At 38.0% G+C, this 25,844-nt stretch overlaps 1 protein-coding gene across 2 annotated transcripts in view; it reads left to right on the forward strand.

Moving 5' to 3' along the window:
• Positions 1-25,196, forward strand: part of LOC112511320 (transcription-associated protein 1-like) — a 28,900-nt gene extending 3,704 nt beyond the window's left edge. Inside the window, exons 6-35 of one of the 2 annotated variants that reach the window (XM_025116907.1) lie at positions 1,399-1,494; positions 1,629-1,691; positions 1,827-1,886; positions 4,414-4,482; positions 6,635-6,716; positions 6,866-6,918; positions 6,995-7,093; positions 7,168-8,397; positions 9,276-10,277; positions 10,353-10,688; positions 11,632-11,890; positions 11,987-12,209; positions 12,301-12,670; positions 13,696-13,845; positions 13,967-14,188; positions 14,323-14,544; positions 15,763-16,419; positions 16,853-17,113; positions 17,199-17,546; positions 18,208-18,620; positions 18,695-19,124; positions 19,241-20,539; positions 20,630-20,890; positions 21,291-21,581; positions 21,676-22,146; positions 22,383-22,814; positions 23,398-23,676; positions 23,899-24,450; positions 24,539-24,748; positions 24,828-25,196. In XM_025116907.1, the coding sequence (XP_024972675.1) occupies positions 1,399-1,494; positions 1,629-1,691; positions 1,827-1,886; positions 4,414-4,482; positions 6,635-6,716; positions 6,866-6,918; positions 6,995-7,093; positions 7,168-8,397; positions 9,276-10,277; positions 10,353-10,688; positions 11,632-11,890; positions 11,987-12,209; positions 12,301-12,670; positions 13,696-13,845; positions 13,967-14,188; positions 14,323-14,544; positions 15,763-16,419; positions 16,853-17,113; positions 17,199-17,546; positions 18,208-18,620; positions 18,695-19,124; positions 19,241-20,539; positions 20,630-20,890; positions 21,291-21,581; positions 21,676-22,146; positions 22,383-22,814; positions 23,398-23,676; positions 23,899-24,450; positions 24,539-24,748; positions 24,828-24,947 (10,560 nt within the window). In that variant the 3' untranslated portion in view covers positions 24,948-25,196. The remainder of the gene's footprint in view (positions 1-1,398; positions 1,495-1,628; positions 1,692-1,826; positions 1,887-4,413; positions 4,483-6,634; positions 6,717-6,865; positions 6,919-6,994; positions 7,094-7,167; positions 8,398-9,275; positions 10,278-10,352; positions 10,689-11,631; positions 11,891-11,986; positions 12,210-12,300; positions 12,671-13,695; positions 13,846-13,966; positions 14,189-14,322; positions 14,545-15,762; positions 16,420-16,852; positions 17,114-17,198; positions 17,547-18,207; positions 18,621-18,694; positions 19,125-19,240; positions 20,540-20,629; positions 20,891-21,290; positions 21,582-21,675; positions 22,147-22,382; positions 22,815-23,397; positions 23,677-23,898; positions 24,451-24,538; positions 24,749-24,827) is intronic. The other variant, XM_025116913.1, reaches the window with a different exon arrangement.
• The last annotated feature ends 648 nt before the right edge of the window (positions 25,197-25,844 follow it).

Below are 25,844 nucleotides of genomic sequence, written 5' to 3' on the forward strand. Positions count from 1 at the left end.
GCATGGAACAAGGTGGAACAAGCCTGTATTTTACCAAATATATCCTCAAAATAAAACCTAATTCTCTTTTAAAACATCAAATACGCCTCCACTTTACATTTTATCTATTGTATTTTATCCTGTTTTATCTTTCACTTTACTGTCCTTAAAATATTATTTTTATACGTTTTCTATGTTTTGGTTACTTTATTAAATATTAATAATAAAAGATAATATAAAAAGGTATAAAAAAAAATTGGAAATTACATAAACTTCAATATTTTGGTGTCTTTTAATCGTCTTGAAGAAAACTTTTAAAGATATATTTTGTTATAAAAATATCTATTTTATTATAGTTCAATAAATTACATAAATTAGTCAAAATATAGAAAATATATTAACAATTCATTAGGGTAAATTGGCCATTTTATTAGTCCTGTCCCGTCCCGTCCCGTCTTACCAAACGCTGAACATCTGTCCTGTTTGGCTACCAAACTCACCCTTAATGAACTAGATGGATCTATTTACCGTATTTGTAGCAACTTGGATGGAGTTTGGCCTTGTGGAGGATAAGTAAACAACATTTTAGACTCCCATAATGGGTGAGGGAAGATTCTGAGAAAAGGGAGGTTCTATATTCTTACCAGCAAATGCCTGTAATTTTTGATGAACTTTGATGTTCAATTCCAACTATGTTAGAGGGCCACAACTAGTCAACGGTCAGTGATGGTAAAGTGGTGAAAAATATGTACTTCATGCTATGAGCACCCTAACCCTAATAGTTGGTAAGTTAGCTATATAATTCACCTTGCTTAATCATGAGGATGGGTTCTATTTTTTTTCTCTAAGTAGCTATGCTTTCGGAACCTTTAAAAGAGGAAGGAAACCTGGAGATACAAATAATAATCATGGAATTACTACTAGCATTTTGGTGCTTCATTCCCCCTCAAAGGTGTCTAAATGATCGATCAGAGGTGTGACCCCTTCTGTGGGTGGGATGGCTTCATGTCTATCACAAATAGTTATAAAATGTCTCAAATATACTGCACCTTATGTTATCCCATGGGAATCTAAATTTAGCAACGTATACATGATTCTCTGGTGATGTATTACTATTGATAAACTCTGATATATGGCAGAACTTATATTAACCGTTGATTGAAACACATTTTGCATCTTTGACATATATGTACTTCTTTCCAAGAGACTGTTTTCTTTTCATTTGTTTATTGTGTAACAAGTTCTATTTCTTATTCTTATTCTTATTCTCATTCTCATTCTAATTTTATTTGTTGCTTCATGTTTTCATCAAACATAATCGTACCAATCAATATAGATTCATTTATGATCAGATGGGCTATTAGATGCTGTCTTCCTAGATTATATTTTCAACTGACATGTTTTACCATTTTGTTGCAGTTGTCACGGATTATCTACCTGTTCTCGAGTAATATGCACGACGCTTCGTTATCTCTCAGCATCCACACCACATGTGCACGGTTAATGTTGAATCTGGTACCACTCTCAGTTTAACGTGTCAACGATGTTTCATCCCCTTACTTTGTTGTGCACTCATTTTAGGTGCCAGAGATCTTGTTTGATTTCCGTTGGTTATTAATCATAAGTTTACTTCATTAACATGTCATTAGGTGGAGCCAATTTTTGAGAAAGGCGTTGATCTGCCATCCATGGATGAAGCAAGGATTTTATTGGTAAGATTTTGTATGGCTTCTTTACTTCATCTTTTTTTTTTCTTTCTGGAGTTGCAATTTCCCACAATTGGCAATTTCAAGGTAGTTGTTTTTTTATTTAAAAATAGTGATGGCTAATTATTATTTCATGTGTAGGGGCGCATATTGGATGCTTTCGTTGGAAAATTTAGCACCTTTAAGCGCAGTATTCCTCAGGTATGCTTCAGATCGCTACATTTAATTTCTATTTGTTGTTTTAGCGATATACCAGGTTACGAGTATTAAGGCAAGGACTGACTCAAGCATCTTAGTACTTTAACTTGAAACTTCGATAAGAGTGGAAATACTGAACTACCTTTCTTTAAAATATCTCGTTTGTGTTACTATGGGGGACCTTACTTGATTTGTAATTAGCTTCCTTCGATTATTAGTAAAATAAACTAAAAAGTCCATTAATAATTACTCAAATCTGATAGCATTTACAGTGAATGATCAGAATTTATCTGCTCTCTCTTGAAATGTTTTGGACGAGATATAAGGTTGTTTGATGCTGTACATTTGGTTTTGATCTCATTGACAATTGACCAGTTTGACCGCCATCAACTAAGATTCCCAACAAAGGAAATATTACATCAATTGAACAACTTTACTTTTAGGCTCTTACCGTAGGAATGGAGAATCCGGAATATCCAATGTTTCATTGCTGGCATGTCAGGGAGGGATACGTGTAGCTGAATTTTTGATGTGGCAGCTCCTTGTATTTTGAATTAACAAGAAGATGCTGTAGGCTGAATAACAGTTCAGTATGTTGCTTTCACAAGTGGAGGGGTGAGGATATAATAATTAACTTTTTCCATATGCCATTTATGGTTTCATATATCCTTCTCCAAAAACTCAAAGCACCAAGCCACCAACCACTACTTCTGTGTTGCTCCACCTCCTCCAATCGGTCCAATGCCACCACTGGTCCAGCACTGCAATCAATTTGTCCTATCTCCTTTGGAAAACCATTACTGCTTTAAAAAGGCTGGTACAAGCTGTAATATACATGCTTAATCCTCTTGTTTGTGTTGCTATTTCTCCCCACTTCCAGCAAAATTCCAATCCGACTAATAGTTTGTTGTTACTATTTCCAGCTTATCGAGTCTTGGTGAGAAACAAGATAAAATTTGTTGAAAGTTCAAACACTTCCACCCATACAATCACAATACACGTAAATAATATAGGAATGCCATCCCAATGAATCCAACCAAATAAGGGTGGCTCGTAGACAAATAATGTTAGGAAAAAAGAGTGAAAGTTCAAAGGTCGCCACACAATCATCGTGCAAGCAAATGATGATTGAATGTCTTCCCAATCAAATAAAGATAACCTGTGGACAAAATGTGCAGATACTCGAGAAAACATTAGAATGGACAAATTGAGCAGTTCACCGGATGGGAAGAGAATTTTAAAACTAAAACTGGAAAATTGGAAAAAATGGAAAAAGGTCGTGCCTATTTTGATAATTAATGGAGGTTTTATATGGTGGGATTTCCCCCCCTTAATTTGCTGCTCCAGTAAAAAAGGTGGGAAGTAGAAGAAATAATTTAAAAAGAAGCAAAAAATAATCTTGTAAGAACAAAGATATTTATAGAGGGGAATTGGACACAGGAGCTTGAGTTTTGATTTCAGTTCAGTTGGGTCTACGGATGAAGTGGAGCAGAAGTATCATGCCTAACCCGTTATGCATGACAGGCTACTTAACCTAAAATAAATGAAAATGAAAACACAATAGATGCCATGTCATGTGTGTGTGTCTGAGAAAATAGGAGGTTCATGAAGATGAGAAATGGATGGGGGTGACATTGTATTGCTTACCAAGGAGGCTGGTGCTGTGTTCGTTCTCTTTTCTTGATGTTGGGAGAGGACTGTGGTGCCACCATTGGCTTTTAGGCATGTGTTTGCCTTTAGTGCTTAAAGTCAAATATCAGGGAACAAAAATCTCAGCAAAATTTAACCATTTTTACTTCTAAATTGTGTATTTTATAAAGTCTCCATAAGTTTTCTTAAGAGAGAAAGCAGGGGGATTTGAACTCATGACCTCCAAGGTATTTAACCCACCTAGGACATAGTTGAATGGGAAAAATTTGGAATTTTCCATGTTATTTTTGGAGTTCATTTTTGATTTTGGTTTTATTTATTTACTAAAAAGGCAAATAGATGCAGCTTATTACATATCTTGCAAAGTATGTACTGTCAAATAAACAGTTTGAACTTTGGTTATTTCACATTTCTTTTCACACTTCCCCAGGGTGCTGAATGTCTTTTACTTTTGGGTTAAAAGATGAGGATCTTTCACCTGCTTTGTAGGTGGATAAATACAAGATGGAAGTGGCCATGTTTTATTGTATTCTCAGAAGTCTCTTGCTCTGTTTCTGTTGGGTGTTGAAATACTTGATGTATATTGTCTAATTTTTTGTACCACTTAGTAGTTTGTTTCTATATAGTGCTGAGGTTCCTCAATGCAGCGAATCCCCCTTTCTGCTTAGCATATCATCTCTCTCTTCTCTTCTCTCTCTCTCATGTCATTCATAAGCTCACAGATACACCCCTTGGAACCTCTATTTGTTTGTTAATTATGTATATGCTCTCTTCTTTAGCTCACATCCGATGCTGTCAAGAGTCCAACACTACAATTATGCTTCTTCCCCATTAATAACTCTTGCATCTTTCCACCGATTGTGTTCATTTTCTATGACAGCTTCTGGAGGATGGAGAGGAAGGAAAGGATCGCTCTACCTTAAAGTCAAAGCTTGAGCTGCCAGTGCAGGTTATCTCAATCAACCTAGCTTTCTTTCTAAGAATCACTAAGTTTTTCTTCTAATATGAGACATGCATTGATACAAGACACTTGGAGATTGTTTGATAATTCTAGCCTGCTCTTACCACAAATACTTCAAGTCACCACTAGATTAAGTGCCTCTGGCAAGGTAAAAGAGGCAAGTAGCTGTCACTCTAAGTAGTTAAAATATTAAAAACATTGAATCTTATTTTGTCTGTTCAATTTTCTTCAAGTCACGTGCAGCAAGGCATTTATTGACCCAATAATTTACCACAACTCCACAAGCAAGATCTTGTGTCAGTTTATCGATGTACGAATGTATTGAAAGGATAATCTGATAAAATAACTTATCACACACACAACAGTGGCATGGTCAATCTTGCCATCACCTTCACTTCATAGGATCGATAAATCCTTTGCTAAGTGGTACTTAATGTGCTTGATGAAGCCTTTAATGGAGAAGATCAGCCAGTCATTTCTGCCATTGATACAATGTATCTGGGCCCATTAGCTAAGGTAAAGAACTTGGGTAAGGACATGCATGAGGTTACCTCTCCGGATGAAAGTAGCTGCAGAGGAAGGTTTTTTTTGTGAAGTTTGGTATTACACATATGCACTTGTCAGTACATATAAAATTGCCTTCTATTCTATAGATTTTTCAAGATTGAACTATCTATTAGATTAGTGTTCCAAGGGCGAGATGAGGTACATGGCCACCATATGCTGTAAATGACCCATGTCTTGAACATGATAGAAATCAATGAATGTTCTAACATCTCATTGTTTAATTTTTGCTTTATCTCCCATCTTCTCTACTACCCCGATCCGTTTGATAACTGTATTTTCTTTTATGGCCATCCTTAATATTAGATTAAATACATCAATCCATGCCTACTACTGCATATAGTTTATATTTCAGATATCATTCATAATTAACTTGCTAAAAACCAGACCTGTGATTTGAAAAATCACCAAAATAGCATTTATAAGAAGTAACCTTGCAACTTCAGTAACAAAACTGATGGCAGCTCCAGTTTATATAATAAGACTGACCACCAACAAATGCTCTACCTCATTTGCAACCAATATCATCCATTCATACTGATTCAGAATCTTAACACAGACGCTTAAGAACACCAATACAGAGTTCCAAAGCTTGAATCATTGCGTGAGGAAGCCTCTCAAGACGGTCATATCTCTTCCTTTTGCAAATGTGATACTCTACAGCCATTACATATTGTTAAGGGTCTGCCTAGGGTTGTTAAGGAAGCCTCTCAAGACAGTCATATCTCTCTTCCTTTTACAAATGTGATCACCTACAGCCATTACATATTATTAAGGGTCTGCCTAGGGTTGATTATGAACTATCACTTGGTTAACACTAGTCTTCCAACACAGTACAAGGTTGCCAACACCCATTTCTTGTCAGCTTAAGTTTCCCTGTTTACCGATTATAGTTTGACAATTGAAAAAAAAAAGAAAAAGAAAATGGGTACATGAAAAAGGAATCAGCAAATCAAATAGGATTCTGATGCTTGGATAGCATATAATCATGGACATTGAAAATGGAATGAGAGACATACGAAGAGAAAAAGGCGCAAGGATGGAGAAGACAAAGATTATTTTATTAATGCTGTTTTATAAATACAATGTTCAAGATACATAAGGGAGACTTAATTATTTAGACATCTTAATAATTGGTACAGTTCTATTTCCCCTCTTTGTTTATTGATTCCCCCCATCCATATTATGTCTTCATGGTATGTCGAGTATGAAAATGGTGAAAATATTCAAAATCAAACTCTTCTAAGAGATAGGAACAGACGATCTTTATTCCGATGCTGCAATTGTGCTTTTGATCATGTCTTCCAAAACCCAACTCCTGCCTTTTCAGTTCTACTGCTGGGCCGCCAACTCATTTGATGCATTTTGGCAATGCAACTAGAAGACCATGCTTAAATCTTCAAATGAAATAGAATGATGTGGCAGCCAATCTTTATATTTTTTAGGTGTATCAAGTTATATAAATATGGGATTTATTGATGCATGTGCACTCATATTTGTGATAGCATGTGACACACTGAGAGCAGAGTAATGAAAATGCACACTATCACGAGAGTATTAACAATTCTTTTGGCAGGCTGTTTTAAACATTCAGGTTCCTGTGGAACATTCCAAAGAAGTCAGTGATTGTAAGCATCTGATCAAGACCTTGGTTATGGGTAATTATTTTTCTACCATTCTTTTCTTTCTCAGATTAAGTAATGTCTTGAATAATTTCCTCAATTGATGTCATATCCAGTAAATTGTAAAGGTTAGCTGTAAAACGAGAACCCTCCAGTGCTTAATATTTGTCTTGTTTAATTGCCAGGAATGAAAACAATAATATGGAGCATCACGCATGCACATCTACCCCGATCACAGGTTTGTAACTCTCTTAACTCTACCTCTGTTGTAGGTGCTGTCACATTCTATGATCTTACGTTTTCCCACTGTGTAGGTTTCACCTTCCACTCATGGGACACCTCCACAGATGCTTCCTGCAACCCCACCTAATTCATCAATAGGCCAGCCATTTAAAGGGTTGAGAGAAGAAGAGGTATCGTTCTTCTTACTTAAAAATGCTTTTACTGAATGACATAATTGGACTAACTGGAAAATGGATTTGACTAGGTATGGAGAGCTTCTGGTGTCTTGAAGAGTGGTGTGCGTTGCTTGGCTCTCTTTAGGGAGAAAGATGAGGAGAGAGAAATGATCCATCTCTTCTCCCAGATATTGGCTATCATGGAACCTCGAGATCTTATGGATATGTTCTCGTTGTGCATGCCAGAGCTTTTTGAGTGCATGATATCCAACACACAGCTTGTGCACATATTTTCTACTCTTCTTCAAGCCCCTAAGGTTTTCAGGCCGTTTGCAGATGTCTTGGTTAATTTTCTTGTAAGCAGCAAACTTGACGTTCTGAAGCATCCAGACTCGCCTGCAGCGAAACTTGTTTTACATCTTTTCCGGTTTTTATTCGGTGCTGTTGCCAAAGCTCCAGCAGATTGTGAACGTATTTTGCAGCCTCACGTGCCTGTTATTGTGGAAGCTTGCATGAAAAATGCCAGTGAAGTTGAGAGACCACTAGGTTATCTGCAACTTCTTCGAACAATGTTCCGCGCCTTGGGAGGGGGTAAATTTGAGCTTCTATTGAGAGACTTGATTCCCACACTGCAACCCTGCTTGAATATGTTGTTGGCCATGCTTGAGGGTCCAACGGCTGAAGAAATGAGAGATCTTCTGCTAGAGCTTTGTTTAACACTCCCAGCACGGTTAAGTTCATTGTTACCTCACCTTCCTCGATTGATGAAGCCACTTGTGATGTGTCTTAATGGGACCGATGAATTAGTGAGCTTAGGATTGCGAACACTTGAATTTTGGATTGATAGCTTGAATCCTGATTTTCTGGAACCAAGTATGGCCAATGTGATGTCTGAAGTGATTTTAGCATTGTGGTCTCACTTAAGGCCTGCACCCTACCCATGGGGTGGTAAATCATTACAACTCCTTGGGAAGTTGGGTGGACGTAATAGGCGCTTCCTCAAAGAGCCTCTTGCACTTGAGTGCAAGGAAAACCCAGAGCATGGACTCCGTCTGATTCTTACGTTTGAGCCTGAAACCCCGTTTCTAGTACCTCTGGATCGATGTATTAATCTTGCTATAACAGCTGTTATGAACAAGAACAATGGCATGGATGCTTTTTATCGGAAACAAGCTTTGAAGTTTCTTCGGGTATGCTTATCATCGCAGCTTGATTTACCAGGTCGTGTAACTGATGATGGGTTAATATCTAGACACTTATCAACCATTTTGGTCTCATCAGATCCATCGTGGAGAAGATCTGATGCATCCGATGTAAAGGTTGGTTTTATTACAAGTTCTATATTCATATATGCATAAAATTTTACTAATTTTTGACAGTACTCTTTGTTTGTGGAAAATTTCTTCTGGAAGTGTTGGTCTATATAAAGTTGTGTAAGAAACTTTTTTCCTGTCTTGCCAATTTATTCTTGCCTTCTGTCTTCTTCGATCATTTTACATTTTGACTTGCAATGTTAACCATATCTGAATAATCCCTGCTATATCCGTATGTGAATAATCGCTGCTATCTATGCTGTATATGTTATATAACTTCCCTGCTGGCTATACAGTATGTTGCTTGGATGTCTAATGACCCTCTACTCTCTTCTTTCCTGCTTTAATATTTCTCATGCATATAACTACTCAGTTCCTGAATCAGCTATTGGATAATGAGGACTCACTGGTTGATGCAATTGCATTCTGTTTGATATAATTCCATGTTTCATCAAATCCTGCCAATAATTTGCTTATGCAAACTGTGTGTTATTGTAAAAGTACTATCTAAATCGTATTCAGCTTAATACTGCATTGGATGACTTTTTAAATGATGGCAAGATGCTGTATGATGGGCACCACCTAAATCTATTTCTAAATTTTCATGTAAAGGTACAGGGATTTTTACATGTTATTACATTTTTTTAAACAGGTCTATAGTTTGTAATTTCCACATTTTGTGTGCATTTGCTTTTATGATTACTTGTTTCCTAGACCAGGGAATATCTTTTTTCCTAACCTATACTTCTATCTTATCTGTTTTCGTCTCTGGAAAAATTAAGTGATGTGCTTTCTTGATTAATCTTATCATTATGATTTTTTTGCTGGCACATTTTTTGCATTGCCAGCCCTTCCATTTCGATGCTTATAAATTTCTCTTGCAGACTGACTTGGGGGTCAAGACCAAAACACAACTAATGGCTGAGAAATCTGTATTCAAGATTCTTCTGATGACCATTATTGCTGCTAGTGCAGAACCTGATTTAGTTGACCCCAAGGATGAATATATTGCGAATGTTTGCCGCCATTTTGCAATCATATTTCACTTGGAAAATTCTTCTGCTAATGCTCCTGTTTCAGCCATTCCTCTCGGTGGTCCTTTGCTGTCCTCAAATACAAGTAACAGTTTGAAGCCAAGGAATGGTAGCAGTTCTAATTTGAAAGAGTTGGACCCTCTGATTTTTTTGGATGCCCTGGTGGAAGTGCTTGCAGATGAAAACAGGCTTCATGCGAAAGCGGCTCTCAATGCCTTAAATGTGTTTTCTGAAACTCTTCTATTACTAGCTCGATCCAAGCATGCTGATGTGCTCATGTCAAGAGGGGCTCCTGGTACTCCTATGATCGTCTCTAGTCCATCAATGAGTCCTGTCTATTCACCGCCTCCTAGTGTTCGAGTCCCCATCTTTGATCAGCTACTACCTCGTCTATTGCACTGCTGTTATGGAAGTACTTGGCAGGCTCAAATGGGTGGAGTTATTGGTCTTGGTGCGTTGGTGGGAAAGGTCACTGTTGAAACTTTATGTGTTTTTCAAGTACGTGTTGTACGAGGACTTGTATTTGTTCTTAAAAGACTCCCTGTATATGCTGCAAAGGAGCAGGAAGAGACAAGTCAGGTGCTCACTCAGGTGCTCCGAGTAGTGAATAATGTTGATGAAGCAAACAGTGAAGCCCGCAGGCAGAGTTTCCAAGGGGTAGTTGAATTTCTTGCTTCAGAGTTATTGAATACCAATGCAACAGTAAAAGTCAGTAAAATTGTGCAGTCCTGTTTGGCACTTTTGGCTAGTAGAACTGGCAGTGAAGTATCGGAGTTGCTTGAACCATTATACCAGACTTTGCTTCAGTCTCTTCTCATGCGCCCTCTAAGGTCAAAAAATGTCGATCAACAGGTGAAGACCGTGTTGCCTGTAATTAAACATGCCTTCTGTTCAATTGTGTTTGCTAACTCTCGTGTGTATTTATAGGTTGGGACTGTGACAGCCTTGAATTTTTGCCTTGCTTTGAGGCCCCCTCTTCTTAARTTGACTCCAGAGTTAGTCAATTTTCTTCAAGAGGCATTACAGATTGCTGAGGCTGATGAGACTGTGTGGGTCGCCAAGTTTATGAACCCAAAAGTGGCCATGTCGTTAACCAAACTCCGTACAGCTTGCATTGAACTGCTATGTACAGCAATGGCGTGGGCAGATTTTAAGACTCAAAATCATTCTGAACTACGTGCAAAGATCATTTCCATGTTTTTCAAGTCTTTGACAAGCAGGACGCCGGAGATAGTAGCCGTTGCTAAGGAGGGATTGCGACAGGTTCATTTCTTTGACTTAATATCTTAATTAAAAGAAATTAGCATCTTAATTAAAAGAAATTAGCATCTTAATTAAAAGAAAAAGACAAATAAAACCTTTGATTTTAGAACTGCACCCACACAATGTACTGAAATTTGCAGATCAATAGGGTGGTTGTTCCTGCATAAAGTTAGATTTTGTGCATATTAATAGTATTTCTAGGTCATTAGTGGTCACTAGAAGGGTACTCGCACAATGCAGCTCGATACATCTCGATTTTAATATTTGTTTTATTCTTTGTCTCTGTCCATGTTATAATACGGTCTATGTGGTTTTGAGAAAGCAATAATGTTTTTATATTTGAATAAAATATAAATTTGAAGATCTCATAAAAATTTGAAAAAAAGATATCGATATTATTACCAAATTAACCATTTGCGAGTTCTCGTTTTTTGTGTAATTTCTTTAATTCAATTTTTTATTATAATTCATTTAGGTTTAATAACGAAGTACTTTATTTTTGGTTTAATAATATAATTTTATAAAGATAATAAAAGTATTATGTTAGAACTCAATGATTATCCTAATTATATTTTAGAGTTTTTATATTTAAGATGAGATGTTTATCCTATACTTGATAATGTTTATTTGTAGTTAGTTACGCTAATTCAAACATGGAACTTTAATAAGTTGTACTTATGCACAATTTTAACTTGTATCTTGAATTTTAAGTAATATACATCAATAAACAGTATTTGGTGCATAAACAATGTTTTTTAAGAGTTTTTTTGCCAAATGCTTTGTAATATAGTATAGATGTCTAGTTGTGATCCTGAGTTGATTTAATTCAGTAAAGTTATTTTCTTGTTAATTGTTCTACATTTCAAAATCGTGTTCTATGTGGTCTATATATATACTATTAAGGAATTCACTCTCGCTTTTTGTTGGTGGTGTTGTCATTTAGGTTATTTTGCAGCAACGAATGCCCAAAGAACTTCTGCAGAGCAGCCTGAGGCCTATACTAGTTAATTTGGCACATACCAAGAATCTCAGTATGCCTCTGCTACAAGGTCTGGCTCGCCTGCTTGAACTTCTATCCAATTGGTTTAATGTGGCGTTGGGAGGCAAACTGTTGGAGCATCTAAAGAGATGGCTTGAACCTGAGAAGCTTCAACAGATTCAAAAATCTTGGAAAAGTGGTGAAGAACCAAAAATAGCAGCTGGTGGGTTATGTTTTTGATCCTGAAGATGCTCTCCTTTTAAATAAAAAGAAAAATTACTATTAATATTTAATTACGGTTCTATCAACTTTAATGCAGCGATCATCGAGCTTTTTCACTTGCTACCCAATGCGGCAGGGAAGTTCCTTGATGAACTTGTAACCTTGACTATTGATTTGGAAGCAGCCCTTCCACCTGGGCAGTTTTATAGTGAGATCAACAGTCCTTATCGTCTCCCACTGACAAAGTTCTTAAATCGTTATCCACAAGCTGCTGTCGATTATTTTCTTGCTAGATTATGTGAACCAAAATATTTTCGGCGGTATGATTCCTATAGAATTACTTGTTTATCGTTGAACTGGAACTCCATTCTGTAAATTATCATCTAACATGATCTTTTGAGCGTGATCCAGGTTAATGTACATCATACGCTCAGATGCTGGTCAACCCTTGAGAGAAGAGCTTGCAAAGTCACCAGAGAAGATACTCTCGAGTGCCTTCCCCGAGTTCATTCCAAAAGCTGAAACATCAACGGCCCAGGGGTCTTTAGAAACTCCTTCATTAGGGGGTGATGACAACACTCTACCTCAATCTAACCCCCCTGCCCCAAGTGTGTTGCCAGATGCTTATTTCCAGGGTCTCGCACTTATAAAAACGTTGGTCAAACTCATGCCTGTATGGTTGCAGTCTAACCGCACTGTTTTTGATTCATTGGTTCTTTTGTGGAAGTCCCCTGCAAGGATATCTCGTCTGCAGAATAAACAGGAACAGAGTCTGGTGCAAGTAAGTATGATAGGCATCTTGGAAATACAGATATAGTTCTTACTGACATGGAATCAACTATTTTGTTTATTTGAACTTCATTTGACGACTTGTTGTTAAATCTACATGATAAGCGAACATGCTTTTACCACATCACTGCTAAGGTTGAGCATATGCATTTTCTTGCAGTAATTTGATTAAAATGCTTTATTAGCTTCTTCATGGAAGATGGGCTGTTGTGTTGATTGAGTTTCAGGAAATTAGCTTTATTGTGTATCAGCTCATTTGTCGATTTGACGTTAAATCTACATCATAAGCGAAAATGCTTTTACCACATGACTGCTAAGGTTGAGCATGTGCATCTTCTTGCAGTAATTTGATTAAAATGCTTTATTACCTTCTTCATGGAAGATGGGTCATTGTGTTAATTAGGGGCTGTTTACCTAAATGCTTACCCGGTAAGTGCTTACCATTAGAAGCCAACACTATAATTTATTTTTTGGTTAAGATTGTAGTATATCAAAATGGTATCGTATGCAACAATATATCTGGTAAGCGCTTACCCGGGTAAGAGTCGTCAGCCTCACTTACCGGGTAAGACTCTCTATACTTATCATCACTCTTACCAGGTAAGATTCTTGGGCCTTGCCATGTTCGTCCGGTGAGGAAAATTGCCCGGTAAGCACCTACCGAGTAAGTGTTTAGGAAACAGCCCCTAAGTTTCAGGAAATTAGCTTTCTTGTACATCAGCTCATGAACTATGTTGAATAATTATTTATGAAATGAAAAGAATGTAAGATGCAATCTGAAGATCCTCTCTTGGTGGAGCTTTTACATTCACAACCAGTGTGTGGCATTTCCTTCTGAACCCTAAACTTTTCTATCGCCACCCCCCTACAAACACACACACTATAGAAAGAAAATCTATTGGTTATAAAGCGTTTAGTGACTTTTTACATTTGCTACTTACTGAAAACAAACTTCTACCTTGTTTTCTATTTGTCATATGATGTGAGATTCTGATTTCTCCATCATCACAAATGCAGGTGAAAGAAAGCAAATGGCTGGTTAAATGCTTCCTGAACTATTTACGCCATGATAAATCTGAAGTCAATGTGCTGTTTGAAATCCTCTCTATCTTCTTATATCATACGCGCATTGATTTTACCTTTCTGAAGGAGTTTTACATAATTGAGGTATGCTTGTCTTGGAAGAGGATGCTTGCATATGCAACTTCAGTATGGCTTCCAAGTTCCAACAAAAAACAAAGGTTTATGTTTGTAACTTGTTGAGTCTAATTGTGTCCTTCTCATTTAGGTGGCTGAGGGCTATCCACCCAATATGAAGAAAACCCTCCTTTTGCACTTTTTAAACATCTTCCAATCAAAACAAATGGGTCATGATCACTTGGTGGTCATCATGCAAATGCTGATTCTTCCAATGCTGGCTCATGCATTTCAGAATGAGCAAACGTGGGAGGTTATAGATACTGCTATCATAAAAACAATTGTTGACAAGCTTCTGGACCCTCCTGAAGAGGTTAATTTTGGGCACCTATTTTTCTTTTGTGCATTACCCCTGATAAGTTTTGTCTATGTTCTTAAATTTCTGATACGAATAATGGATACCTGAAATTGATAAGGTCTTCATGCTTATTCTTTTATCTTGCATAGGTCTCTGCTGATTATGATGAGCCGCTGAGGATAGAGCTATTACAACTTGCTACTCTACTTCTCAAGTATCTCCAGACTGACCTTGTTCATCATAGAAAGGAACTAATAAAATTTGGGTGGAATCACCTCAAACGTGAAGACAGTGCTAGTAAGCAGTGGGCCTTTGTCAATGTATGCCACTTCTTGGAGGCCTATCAAGCTCCAGAAAAGATCATACTGCAGGTACATTATGAATAGGCAAACACATGTTGGATAAAATTAAGTATTCTCATTTTTAATCAGTTCTTGCTGTAAATAAATCATTCGATTTCTGTAACAGGACTGATCCTAGTATTGCATTTATACTCTTCGTAGGAGTGAATAATTTGACTTGTCACTTAAATATTAAAATTTATGTTCATGATATGTAACCAGAAGATGAATAAAAATTCTGAAGGAGCTGAAATCAAATAGTTTTCTAGTGCACCCAGAAATAGTGTGGAAAAGAGACTTTTGTTTTTCTACAAGTCTCACCTTTTAATTATTGGTATATGTTACAAGTAAAACTAACAGTATTTAATTCTTGAAGTAGGACAATCATGTTAAGACATCCAATACAATGTGGGTTACAACTATTTAGGAACTAACGAGATATGTTTTCAAATTTTTATATTGTTTGAATTTTCATGGAGGTTGACAAAGCAACTCCTTTTTTATGGTGTAAGAAGATTTTTTTTTCTATCATTGGCAAGATGTTGCACCATATGAAACCACATCTCAAGCAACTGAAACCATGTTGGTTGGAATTGCCGATTATTTTGTCTACTTTTCTATCACCATATGAAACCACATCTCAAGTAAGTGAAACCATGTTGGTTGGAATTGCCGAGTATTTTGTCTACTTTTCTATCACCTCGAATATTCCTTAAGCTAGTGGTTGGTATCTTATAACATGAATCGAAGCAAGGCTGATTTGTAATTAAGTTTCTTGAATAACGGATTGGTAGATTTTGGATGCGTATGTTACATATATGAACAATTAAATATTCATGAATTGCTGCATATTATTCTTTATTGGTGATCTATTGAATTGTCTTTAGGATAACACTATCCCCTATTGTGATAAAGGTAATATATTAGGCGAGGATCTTTGTGAACAGATGGTAAGTACGAGAGATCCTTTGGATTGGCCTTCAACTTTAATCAAGTTAAGACATATTCTTATGCTGATCCATTGTATTTGACCTCCACAATAACCAAAGATATCCTCATCTGCCTGTTGTCTAGCACATGCTTACAATCTTCAACTTCTCTACTACTATGCTGAAGTTGCACTTGATGTATTCTTCAGTATGGCTTGTTGTATTACTGTTTAATTCAGAAGTTGCTTTTCATGGATATAGTGGCTTTTTTGACCTACATCACATTGGCAACTTACTGATACAAAAGCAAATTTTGCAGGTGTTCGTTGCCCTTCTCCGGACTTGCCAGCCAGAGAACAAAATGTTGGTCAAGCAAGCCCTTGACATATTAATGCCTGCACTTCCCCGAAGATTACCACTTGGTGACAATTCCCGTATGCCAATTTGGATACGCTACACGAAAAAGATTCTTGTTGAGGAAGGACATTCAATTCCCAATCTCATTCACATTTTTCAGCTCATTGTTCGTCATTCAGATCTTTTCTACAGTTGTAGGGCCCAGTTTGTACCTCAGATGGTTAATTCTCTCAGTCGCCTTGGCTTACCGTATAATACTACTTCAGAGAACCGGCGTCTCGCAATTGAACTTGCTGGGTTGGTTGTCAACTGGGAGAGACAAAGACAAAATGAGATGAAAACAGTCAATGATGGTGAAGGCGCTAGTCAGAATAATGATGGATCAAATCATGGCTCCACAGGTGTGGACAGTAAACGTTCAACGGATGGACCTACATTTTCTGAAGATCCAACAAAGCGATTAAAGGTTGAACCTGGTCTTCAACCTCTTGGTGTCATGTCACCTGGTGGTGCCTCTTCAATTCCAAATATAGAAACACCAGGATCTACCGGGCAACCAGATGAGGAGTTTAAGCCCAATGCTGCAATGGAGGAAATGATAATCAATTTTTTGATAAGAGTAAGTGTTTATTTTATATAATATAAACTTCGAGAAAATGCATTCCAGGATTATGTGGCAGTTGATTCGGATATGCCATTAGGTAAGGCTATGCATAGCTAGAAATCAATGCACACTTCCAGTTTTCACTGGTTTATATGACCATAATCTTTATATTATCTGCACAGTAGCATTTTTCCAATGCTTCCTTACTTTACTGTATGTCATTTATTTTTACTTATTAATGGGATTTCATTTTCTTCTTTCCCCTTACCAGTAGTAAGAGGTTTCAGAAATAATACCATTGTTTTGCACAAGCCTATTCCCTTATAATATTCAATAGCCCCTTTCCAAGTCCCTCGTCTTCTCTGATGGCCGCGTTCCCTTCCTTTCGGGAGAGTGTAAACAGATCTGTTTTTAAATAATTAAACCCGGGTGCTCTTTTTATTAACAGGTAGCGTTGGTGATAGAGCCAAAGGACAAGGAAGCAAGTCTCATGTATAAGCAAGCTCTAGAGCTCCTATCGCAAGCTTTGGAGGTGTGGCCAAGTGCTAATGTTAAATTCAATTATTTAGAGAAGCTTCTAAGCAGCATTCCGCCTACACAGTCGAAGGACCCATCCACAGCTCTGGCGCAGGGTTTGGATGTGATGAATAAAGTGTTGGAGAAACAACCACATTTATTCATCCGTAATAATATCATTCATATTTCTCAAGTATGTATCTTCATACAAGCTTTTTGCCGTCCACTAGATTTGTGTTTAAAAAAGTCTAATTGTATTAATTAATAATACTATGCAGATCCTTGAGCCCTGTTTCAAGTATAAAATGTTAGATGCTGGAAAGTCATTGTGTTCTTTGTTGAAGATGGTTTTTGTTGCTTTCCCTTCAGAAGCTACTAGTACCCCACAGGATGTGAAGGCGTTGTACCAAAAAGTTGAGGAGCTTATACAGAAGCACCTTGCTTCTGTTGCAGCTCCTCAGGCAGCTGGCGAAGATAACTCTGCTTCTATGATTAGTTTTGTACTGTATATCATACAAACCCTAGCAGAAGTGCAAAAGAATGCTATTGATCCTTTCAATTTGGTTCGAGTTCTTCAACGTCTAGCACGTGATTTGGCATCTGCACCTGGGTCTTATGCGAGACAAGTATGGCTTTGGTTTCCTATACTGTACTTTACTCTTATCATTGCCATGGGATATTTCTACTTTGTGTATGATTCAGAACTTTAACATGCCAAATTTTTAGTACATGCATATTAAAGCTTGAAATGTGCCAAAATGTTGCTTAATATTGCTATTATGATTAGAACCAGTCTTGTTGATGGTATATGTCTCAGATTTAATCTTTTCTCAGGTTTACTTGTATGGTTTTATCTTTCTTCTCTTAGAAGTATGGATATGGGGAAACTCAGCATCAACCATCTGTATTCTGTCCAAGTTTGTGGCTGCCTATATGATGAATTATATATTTACATTGTTCTTGATTCCGATGGTAAATGGAATCTGGTTCATTCAATTACTTAGGCTAACAACCTGCACTTCAAGTTGTAGATATGTTCCCACATAGGAGCCAAGCATTCGACACTATGTTTAAACTTAGTTTTCTTGTTTCAGAAGGTGCTGTATGGATTCTGTCATGCACATCATTCACTATTTTGAAGGCTGTTTCACCTCGATGCAGATCATTTTTCAAACTTTAGTCACAGATACCTGTCATGTGTTTTGTGCTTTCATTTACTCTTTTTCCCTGTCGTTTTTCTGAAAAATTTGCCTAGTTCTCAAGCATTTTATTACGTGATCAATATAGGGCCAAAGAACAGACCCAGATTCTGCAGTTAGCTCTTCTCGTCAAGGTGCTGATGTTGGAGTGGTCATTGCCAATCTTAAATCAGTCTTGAAACTCATCGGCGAGAGGGTCATGCTTGTGCCTGACTTCAAAAAGACCATAACGCAGATTCTAAATTCCTTGCTCTCTGAGAAAGGAACTGATCATTCTGTGCTTCTCTGCATCCTTGATGTAATAAAGGGATGGATTGACAAAGATTTTGGTATGCCTGGAATGACTACCACTTCTGTATCTTTTCTTACCCCAAAAGAAGTGGTATCTTTCCTTCAGAAGCTTTCTCAAGTGGATAAGCAGAACTTTTCCCCAAGTTCTCTTGAGGAGTGGGATAGGAAATATCTTGAGCTACTCTATGGGCTTTGTGCGGATGCAAATAAGTAAGTATGAAAGGTTTAATTATATATGAAATCATGGTAAAGCCATCTAAGTTTACATCTTCATTGACTCACAGGTATCCGTTGTCCTTGCGCCAAGAAGTGTTTCAGAAGGTAGAGAGGCAATATTTACTAGGTTTAAGAGCAAAGGATCCTGAAATGAGGATGAAATTTTTCTCCCTTTATCACGAATCTCTTCAGAAAACACTGTTCACAAGGTTGCAATACATTATTCAAGTTCAGGACTGGGAGGCTTTGAGTGATGTCTTCTGGCTGAAACAAGGCCTTGATCTTCTTCTTGCCATCTTAGTCGAGAATAAACCTATCACACTACCTCCAAATTCTGCCAAGGTTACTTCTCTTCTGGCTGCAGGTTCTCTTCCTGAACTTTCTGGAGCGCAACCTATGATTACTGATGCATCTGAGGCGTCAGAAGATACTCCATTAACTGTTGATGCCCTTGTTTCAAAGCATGCCAAGTTTATGAGTGAGATGAGCCGGCTTCAGGTATCGGGTCCTCACAATTAGCAATATTTTGACCTGTCATTCGTTTATATATATATATATGTATGTATGTGTGTGTTATTTTTGCATTGTGTTTAGCTTCTTTTACTCTGTTGCAGGTTGGTGATCTGGTGATTCCACTGAGAGAGCTAGCTCATACAGATGCAAATGTTGCATATCATTTGTGGGTGTTGGTATTTCCCATTGTCTGGGTGACCTTATGCAAGGATGAGCAAGTAAAACTTGCTAAGCCAATAATCTCGCTCTTGTCAAAAGATTACCACAAGAAGCAGCAGGGTAACAGACCAAATGTGGTGCAAGCTCTTTTAGAAGGACTCCAGTTAAGCCACCCTCAACCTCGAATGCCTAGTGAACTCATCAAATATATCGGTAAGACTTACAATGCATGGCACATTGCACTAAATCTTCTGGAAAGTCATGTGATGCTGTTTTTGAATGAAACAAAGTGCTCCGAGTCTCTTGCTGAACTTTACCGTTTGCTGAATGAGGAAGACATGAGGTATGGCTTGTGGAAGAAACGATCAATTACCGCTGAAACAAGGGTTGGGCTATCACTTGTTCAGCATGGTTACTGGCAGAGGGCTCAAAGTCTTTTTTACCAAGCCATGGTTAAGGCAACCCAAGGCACTTACAATAACACTGTACCGAAGGCCGAGATGTGTCTTTGGGAGGAACAATGGCTGTATTGTGCCAGTCAACTCAGTCAATGGGACGTGTTGGCAGAATTTGGTAAACTTGTTGATAATTATGAAATTTTACTTGATAGTCTCTGGAAACAACCAGATTGGGCATTTTTGAAAGATCATGTAATTCCAAAGGCTCAAGTTGAAGAAACTCCAAAGCTTCGTATAATCCAAGCATATTTTTCTTTACATGAGAAAAATACCAATGGTGTTGGCGATGCTGAAAATATTGTAGGCAAGGGTGTTGACCTTGCTTTGGAGCAGTGGTGGCAGTTGCCCGAGATGTCTATTCATGCCAGAATCCCTCTTTTGCAACAATTCCAGCAACTAGTTGAGGTTCAAGAATCAGCCCGAGTTATAGTAGATATTGCCAATGGAAACAAACTATCTGGAAATGCTTCTGTCGGTGTACATGGTGGTCTATATGCTGATCTAAAAGACATCCTTGAAACCTGGAGACTCAGAACTCCAAATGAATGGGATAATTTGTCTGTTTGGTACGACTTGCTTCAGTGGAGGAATGAAATGTATAATGCAGTGATTGATGCCTTTAAAGATTTTGCGAACACAAATTCTCAACTTCATCACCTTGGTTACCGTGACAAAGCATGGAATGTCAACAAACTTGCCCACATTGCCCGCAAGCAGGGTCTTCATGATGTTTGTGTATCTGTTCTGGAAAAAATGTATGGACACTCTACGATGGAGGTGCAGGTATAATGACTTATAATTTATTCTCTTAGTTTTTGTTTCTTGTTACACCAACACATTTAACTCACATGCTTTCTTTGTGTATCTTTGCAGGAGGCCTTTGTTAAGATAAGGGAGCAAGCAAAGGCATATCTAGAAATGAAGGGAGAGCTTACAAGTGGTCTCAATTTGATTAATAGTACTAATCTGGAATACTTTCCTGTCAAACACAAAGCAGAAATTTGTCGTATTAAAGGGGATTTCTTGTTGAAGCTACATGATTGTGAAGGAGCCAATCTTTCGTATTCAAATGCCATCAGCCTTTTTAAGAACCTGCCTAAAGGGTGGATAAGCTGGGGAAATTACTGTGACATGGTATGCATTTATTTATTGGGAAATTGAAGGAAATAGCCATTTTCAGGGACCAAATTCATCTCTTAGCCATTTCTCACCGGAAATTTACAAAATATCACTACCTTCGCAAGTGGCAGGAGCTAAAAGACAAAAAAAAATACTTTTTACCCAGGTCCGCGAGTGACACCTCCGCAAGTGGGTGAAAATGAATGTTCTTTTTTGTCTTTTAGCTCCTCTGCGAGTTGCCGAGGTGCCACTTGTGGAGGTAGTGATAGTTTTGAACATTCCAAAGAAAAATGGCCAAGGGGCGAATTTGACCCCTGAAAATGGCTATTTCTATTAATTTTATTTATTGATTTCATGCGGTACTGCCTATCTTTATAATTCATACATCAACTGTTGTAATATCTCATTGCAACAGGCTTTCAAAGAGACACATGACGAGATTTGGTTAGAGTATGCTGTGAGCTGTTTTCTTCAAGGCATCAAATTTGGCATTCCCAATTCTAGAAGCCATCTAGCTCGTGTTCTATACCTTCTCAGCTTTGACACTCCCAATGAGCCTGTTGGAAGAGCATTTGACAAGTATGTTGATCAAATACCTCATTGGGTCTGGCTTTCTTGGATTCCCCAACTCTTACTCTCTTTGCAAAGGTCTGAAGCCCCACATTGCAAACTTGTTCTGCTGAAAGTTGCAACTGTATATCCACAGGTGAAATATTATATCTCTTCTTCTGGAACTCAATATTGTTTTGTCTAGCCTTTCATTTGGTATCGGATGGATTAAACTAGTTTTTAACTTTTAGGCATTGTATTACTGGCTGCGCACATATCTGCTCGAGCGGCGTGATGTCGCTAATAAATCTGAATTCGGTAGAATGGCAATGGCTCAGCAAAGGATGCAGCAAAACATGGCTGGAGGCTCTGGTTCTGCTGGCCTGGCTGATGGGAATACCAGGCAGGGTGGAGGTTCTTCAGCCTCGGACAATCAGATCCATCAAGGAAGTCAGTCAGTGGGTGCTGTTGGATCCCATGGTGGAGGCAGCTCTCAGGGTCAAGAGCCTGAAAGGTCCACAGTTGCTGAAGGCAGTGTGCTTGGGGGGAATGAACAACAGTTGCAACAGAATCCTTCTTCCGTTAGTGATGGTGGTCAGAATGCTATAAGGCGTAACTATGCTATGGGTTTGGTTGCTTCTGCTGCTAGTGCTTTCGATGCTGCCAAAGATATAATGGAGGCACTTAGAAGCAAACACACAAACTTGGCTAGTGAACTCGAGGTAACTAGTTTGAGCATTGCTCGGTTCACATTGTATACTGCTCATAAGTTGCCTTGCTTTTTCTCATTAAACAGTTAATTAACTTTTGGTAAATCATGTTTATTCTTTCCCAGTAAAAGAGAAGAAATCTTTTTATTTGAATTTGCTATCCTTCTTTAAAGCTATACAAGGTTGAATAAAGGCAGTCTTTTCGATCTGTTTTAACCCGATATTAAAGGAGTTCCCCATTTTGCCAGAGTTTGCTCACGGAGATAGGTTCAAGGTTTGTGACCCTACCAGAAGAGCGACTATTGGCTGTGGTTAATGCGCTGCTCCACCGATGTTACAAGTATCCTACTGCCACAACTGCAGAGGTTCCCCAGTCTCTTAAGAAGGAGCTTTCCGGTGTTTGCAGGGCCTGTTTTTCAGCAGATGCTGTTAACAAGCATGTTGAATTTGTCAGAGAGTACAAGCAGGATTTTGAACGTGATCTTGATCCAGAGAGCACTTCTACTTTCCCAGCCACCCTATCTGATCTGACTGAAAGACTGAAGCACTGGAAAAACATTCTTCAGAGCAATGTGGAGGATCGGTTCCCAGCTGTATTGAAACTTGAGGAAGAAAGCAGGGTATTGCGTGACTTCCATGTCGTCGAGGTGGAGGTTCCAGGACAATACTTCACTGATCAAGTAAGTTAAAATTTGACTTCGACATCCATTCTCCATTATGTTCGGCTTAATGATTTCAGAAGGCCATGTTTAGACCCTGAATCTGTTGGTTACTAGAATATAATGGAACTATGACAGATGTAGAGATAATCTTCTAGATCTAAACTTCCTGCTACAAAATAACCGTGTATTCATCCTTGAATGAGGAAGGATTCACACGATCTTACCTTCATGGACAAGTGTGTGGGAAAAAAACAGAGAGACAAGAAAAGTGAGTTAGGAGCAATCAACATAGTAGTTACAAAAAACCGGAAAGGTAGGAAAAACCACATACCCCTAGTCCAACTTGGGGATCTAGTACCCCAACTGGTGGCTCATGAATCCTACCCCCTCGACCACTCCAACTCTCATCTACATTGCCCGGGTCCTGTAGCTAACCAAGCAGCTCTAAAAGCATAGAAATATTAATTGCTCTGCTTTTGAGTTAGTTTGGGAGTATGTGAAATTGGTCGATGCTACAAACTTGATCAGATTGAGACTTATATATTGACATTACCTGCACTTGTATTCTTACTTGACCATTATTAACAATTTATTTCTACAGGAAGTTGCACCTGATCATACCGTGAAGCTAGACAGGGTAGGGGCTGATATTCCAATTGTGCGTAGGCATGGAAGCAGTTTCCGTCGTTTGACTCTCATAGGCTCCGATGGTTCCCAACGCCATTTTATTGTTCAGACATCTTTGACCCCAAATGCCAGGAGCGATGAACGAATATTACAACTTTTCCGTGTGATGAACCGGATGTTTGATAAGCACAAGGAATCAAGACGCCGCCACATAAACATTCATACACCAATTATCATCCCTGTTTGGTCTCAGGTATGAGATGTATAAAAGATATATTGCTTCTTTTAGTGCTGATCCTGATCCTCTTTTATGCATCTGTTTCCTATACATACGTATATACATATACATACACATGCACGTATATATATATATATATATCTAGATATAGATATAGTTTCTATTTGCTATATGTACATCAGAAGCTGTTTTTATGAGATCTCAAACTGTAAACTGATACATATGGCCACTCTCCAGGTGCGGATGGTAGAAGATGACTTAACATACAGTACCTTTCTGGAGGTATACGAGAACCATTGTTCAAGAAACAATAAAGAGGCTGACCAACCGATTGCCTATTTTAAGGAGCAACTGAACCAAGCAATCTCGGGCCAAATATCACCAGAAGCTGTAGTAGATCTTCGTCTCCAAGCTTACAACTACATTACAAAAGATTACGTGTTTGACAATATATTCTCTCAGTACATGTACAAAACATTGCTGAGTGGAAACCATATGTGGGCTTTCAAGAAGCAGTTTGCCATCCAGTTGGCCCTCTCAAGTTTCACATCTTTCATGCTACAAATAGGGGGCCGGTCCCCTAACAAAATACTGTTTGCCAAGAACACCGGGAAGATATTTCAAACAGATTTCCATCCAGCATACGATGCCAATGGTATGATCGAGTTCAACGAACCAGTGCCTTTCCGGTTGACAAGAAACTTGCAGGCGTTTTTCTCTCATTTTGGTGTCGAAGGCCTCATTGTGTCTGCCATGTGTGCAGCAGCACAAGCTGTTGTTTCCCCCAAGGTGAGTTGTACCCCTCCCCCTTGACTTCGTTTATCATTAAGGGCATTTTAGACATTTCACTGATGGTCAAACATTTTGTGGATTTCAGCAAAGTCAACATCTGTGGCATCATTTAGCTATGTTTTTCCGGGATGAACTGTTATCCTGGTCATGGAGGCGGCCGCTTGGAATGCCATTGGCGCCGGTGGTTGGTGGGGGGAGCTTGAACCCTGTTGAGTTCAGACAAAAGATCACAACGAACGTAGAACAAGTGATTGGGCGGATCAATGGAATCGCCCCCCAGTTCGTATCAGAAGAGGTATGTACTAGTACTAGTAATATATGAAAGATTTTGAATATGAGTTTGAATATTGATGATGGTATTATTGAAAATATAGGAGGAGAATTCGGTGGATCCACCGCAGTCGGTGCAACGAGGTGTAACGGAACTTGTCGAAGCTGCTCTAACTCCAAGAAACTTATGCATGATGGACCCAACATGGCATCCATGGTTTTGAATTAGAGAAGACCATAGATGGATAGATAGATAAAGATAGGTGGTATGTGATGTATAGATAAAAAGGTAGAAGAAGTTTGGAGGTTGGAGTGAGTTGTGCATATGATGATGTTAGAGGGAAGGAAGTAAGATTAGATGATGGATGATGGATGGTGGATGATGGTTAAGTGGAAAGTGAACATAAAACAGTTATGAATTGATGATACCATTTCCCTTCCCCTTAATGTATGCTTCACATTTGCCTTTTCCATTTTCCTTTCTCATCATCATCATCATCTATTTATTTTTATAATTTACAAGATTTGGTTTTATACTTGATATAACAAGTTTGCTAAAGTAACAATGTATTAGTCATTTGGATTTAACGATACCCAGTGCAAGACCAAAAGGTTTTTGGCCTAGCGGTATGTGAGTCATTGGCCTCCTAGGAGGTCAAGGGCTTAAAACCTCACCAAAGATAAGAAGAGTGTGTGAGTTTATTTGTTTTATTTGTCGTATATTATTTCTATTTTACTTTGTCTTTTAAGTGTCTACTTTTAAAAGTGAATATTTTTCTTATTCTGCCCTTAATTATAAGATGAAGATGATTTCTTTCTTTATTATTAAAGGTAAAATTGTCTTGAACTAAAAAGTATAATAAGTATACATTCTTAAAATTGTGTCATTTTCATCGTAGACAATTAATTTTAGGATAGAGGGAGTATAATTTAAGTTAACCAATTGACAACTTTACCCTTCTCTGTCTTCATATATTTCAAAATATTTGTACATTTATTAAAGGCAGATTTAAGATTTTAGTTATATATATAAAACTTAGATACTTATTTTAGAACAAACATAAATAAAAATATGGATATTAGTTTTAAGACGGGTTGAAACTGAGTATTATTTTAATAAG

The sequence above is a fragment of the Cynara cardunculus genome, assembly GCF_001531365.2.
Source record: "Cynara cardunculus var. scolymus isolate 2C chromosome LG 1, CcrdV1, whole genome shotgun sequence".
NCBI classification, from domain to species: domain Eukaryota; kingdom Viridiplantae; phylum Streptophyta; class Magnoliopsida; order Asterales; family Asteraceae; genus Cynara; species Cynara cardunculus.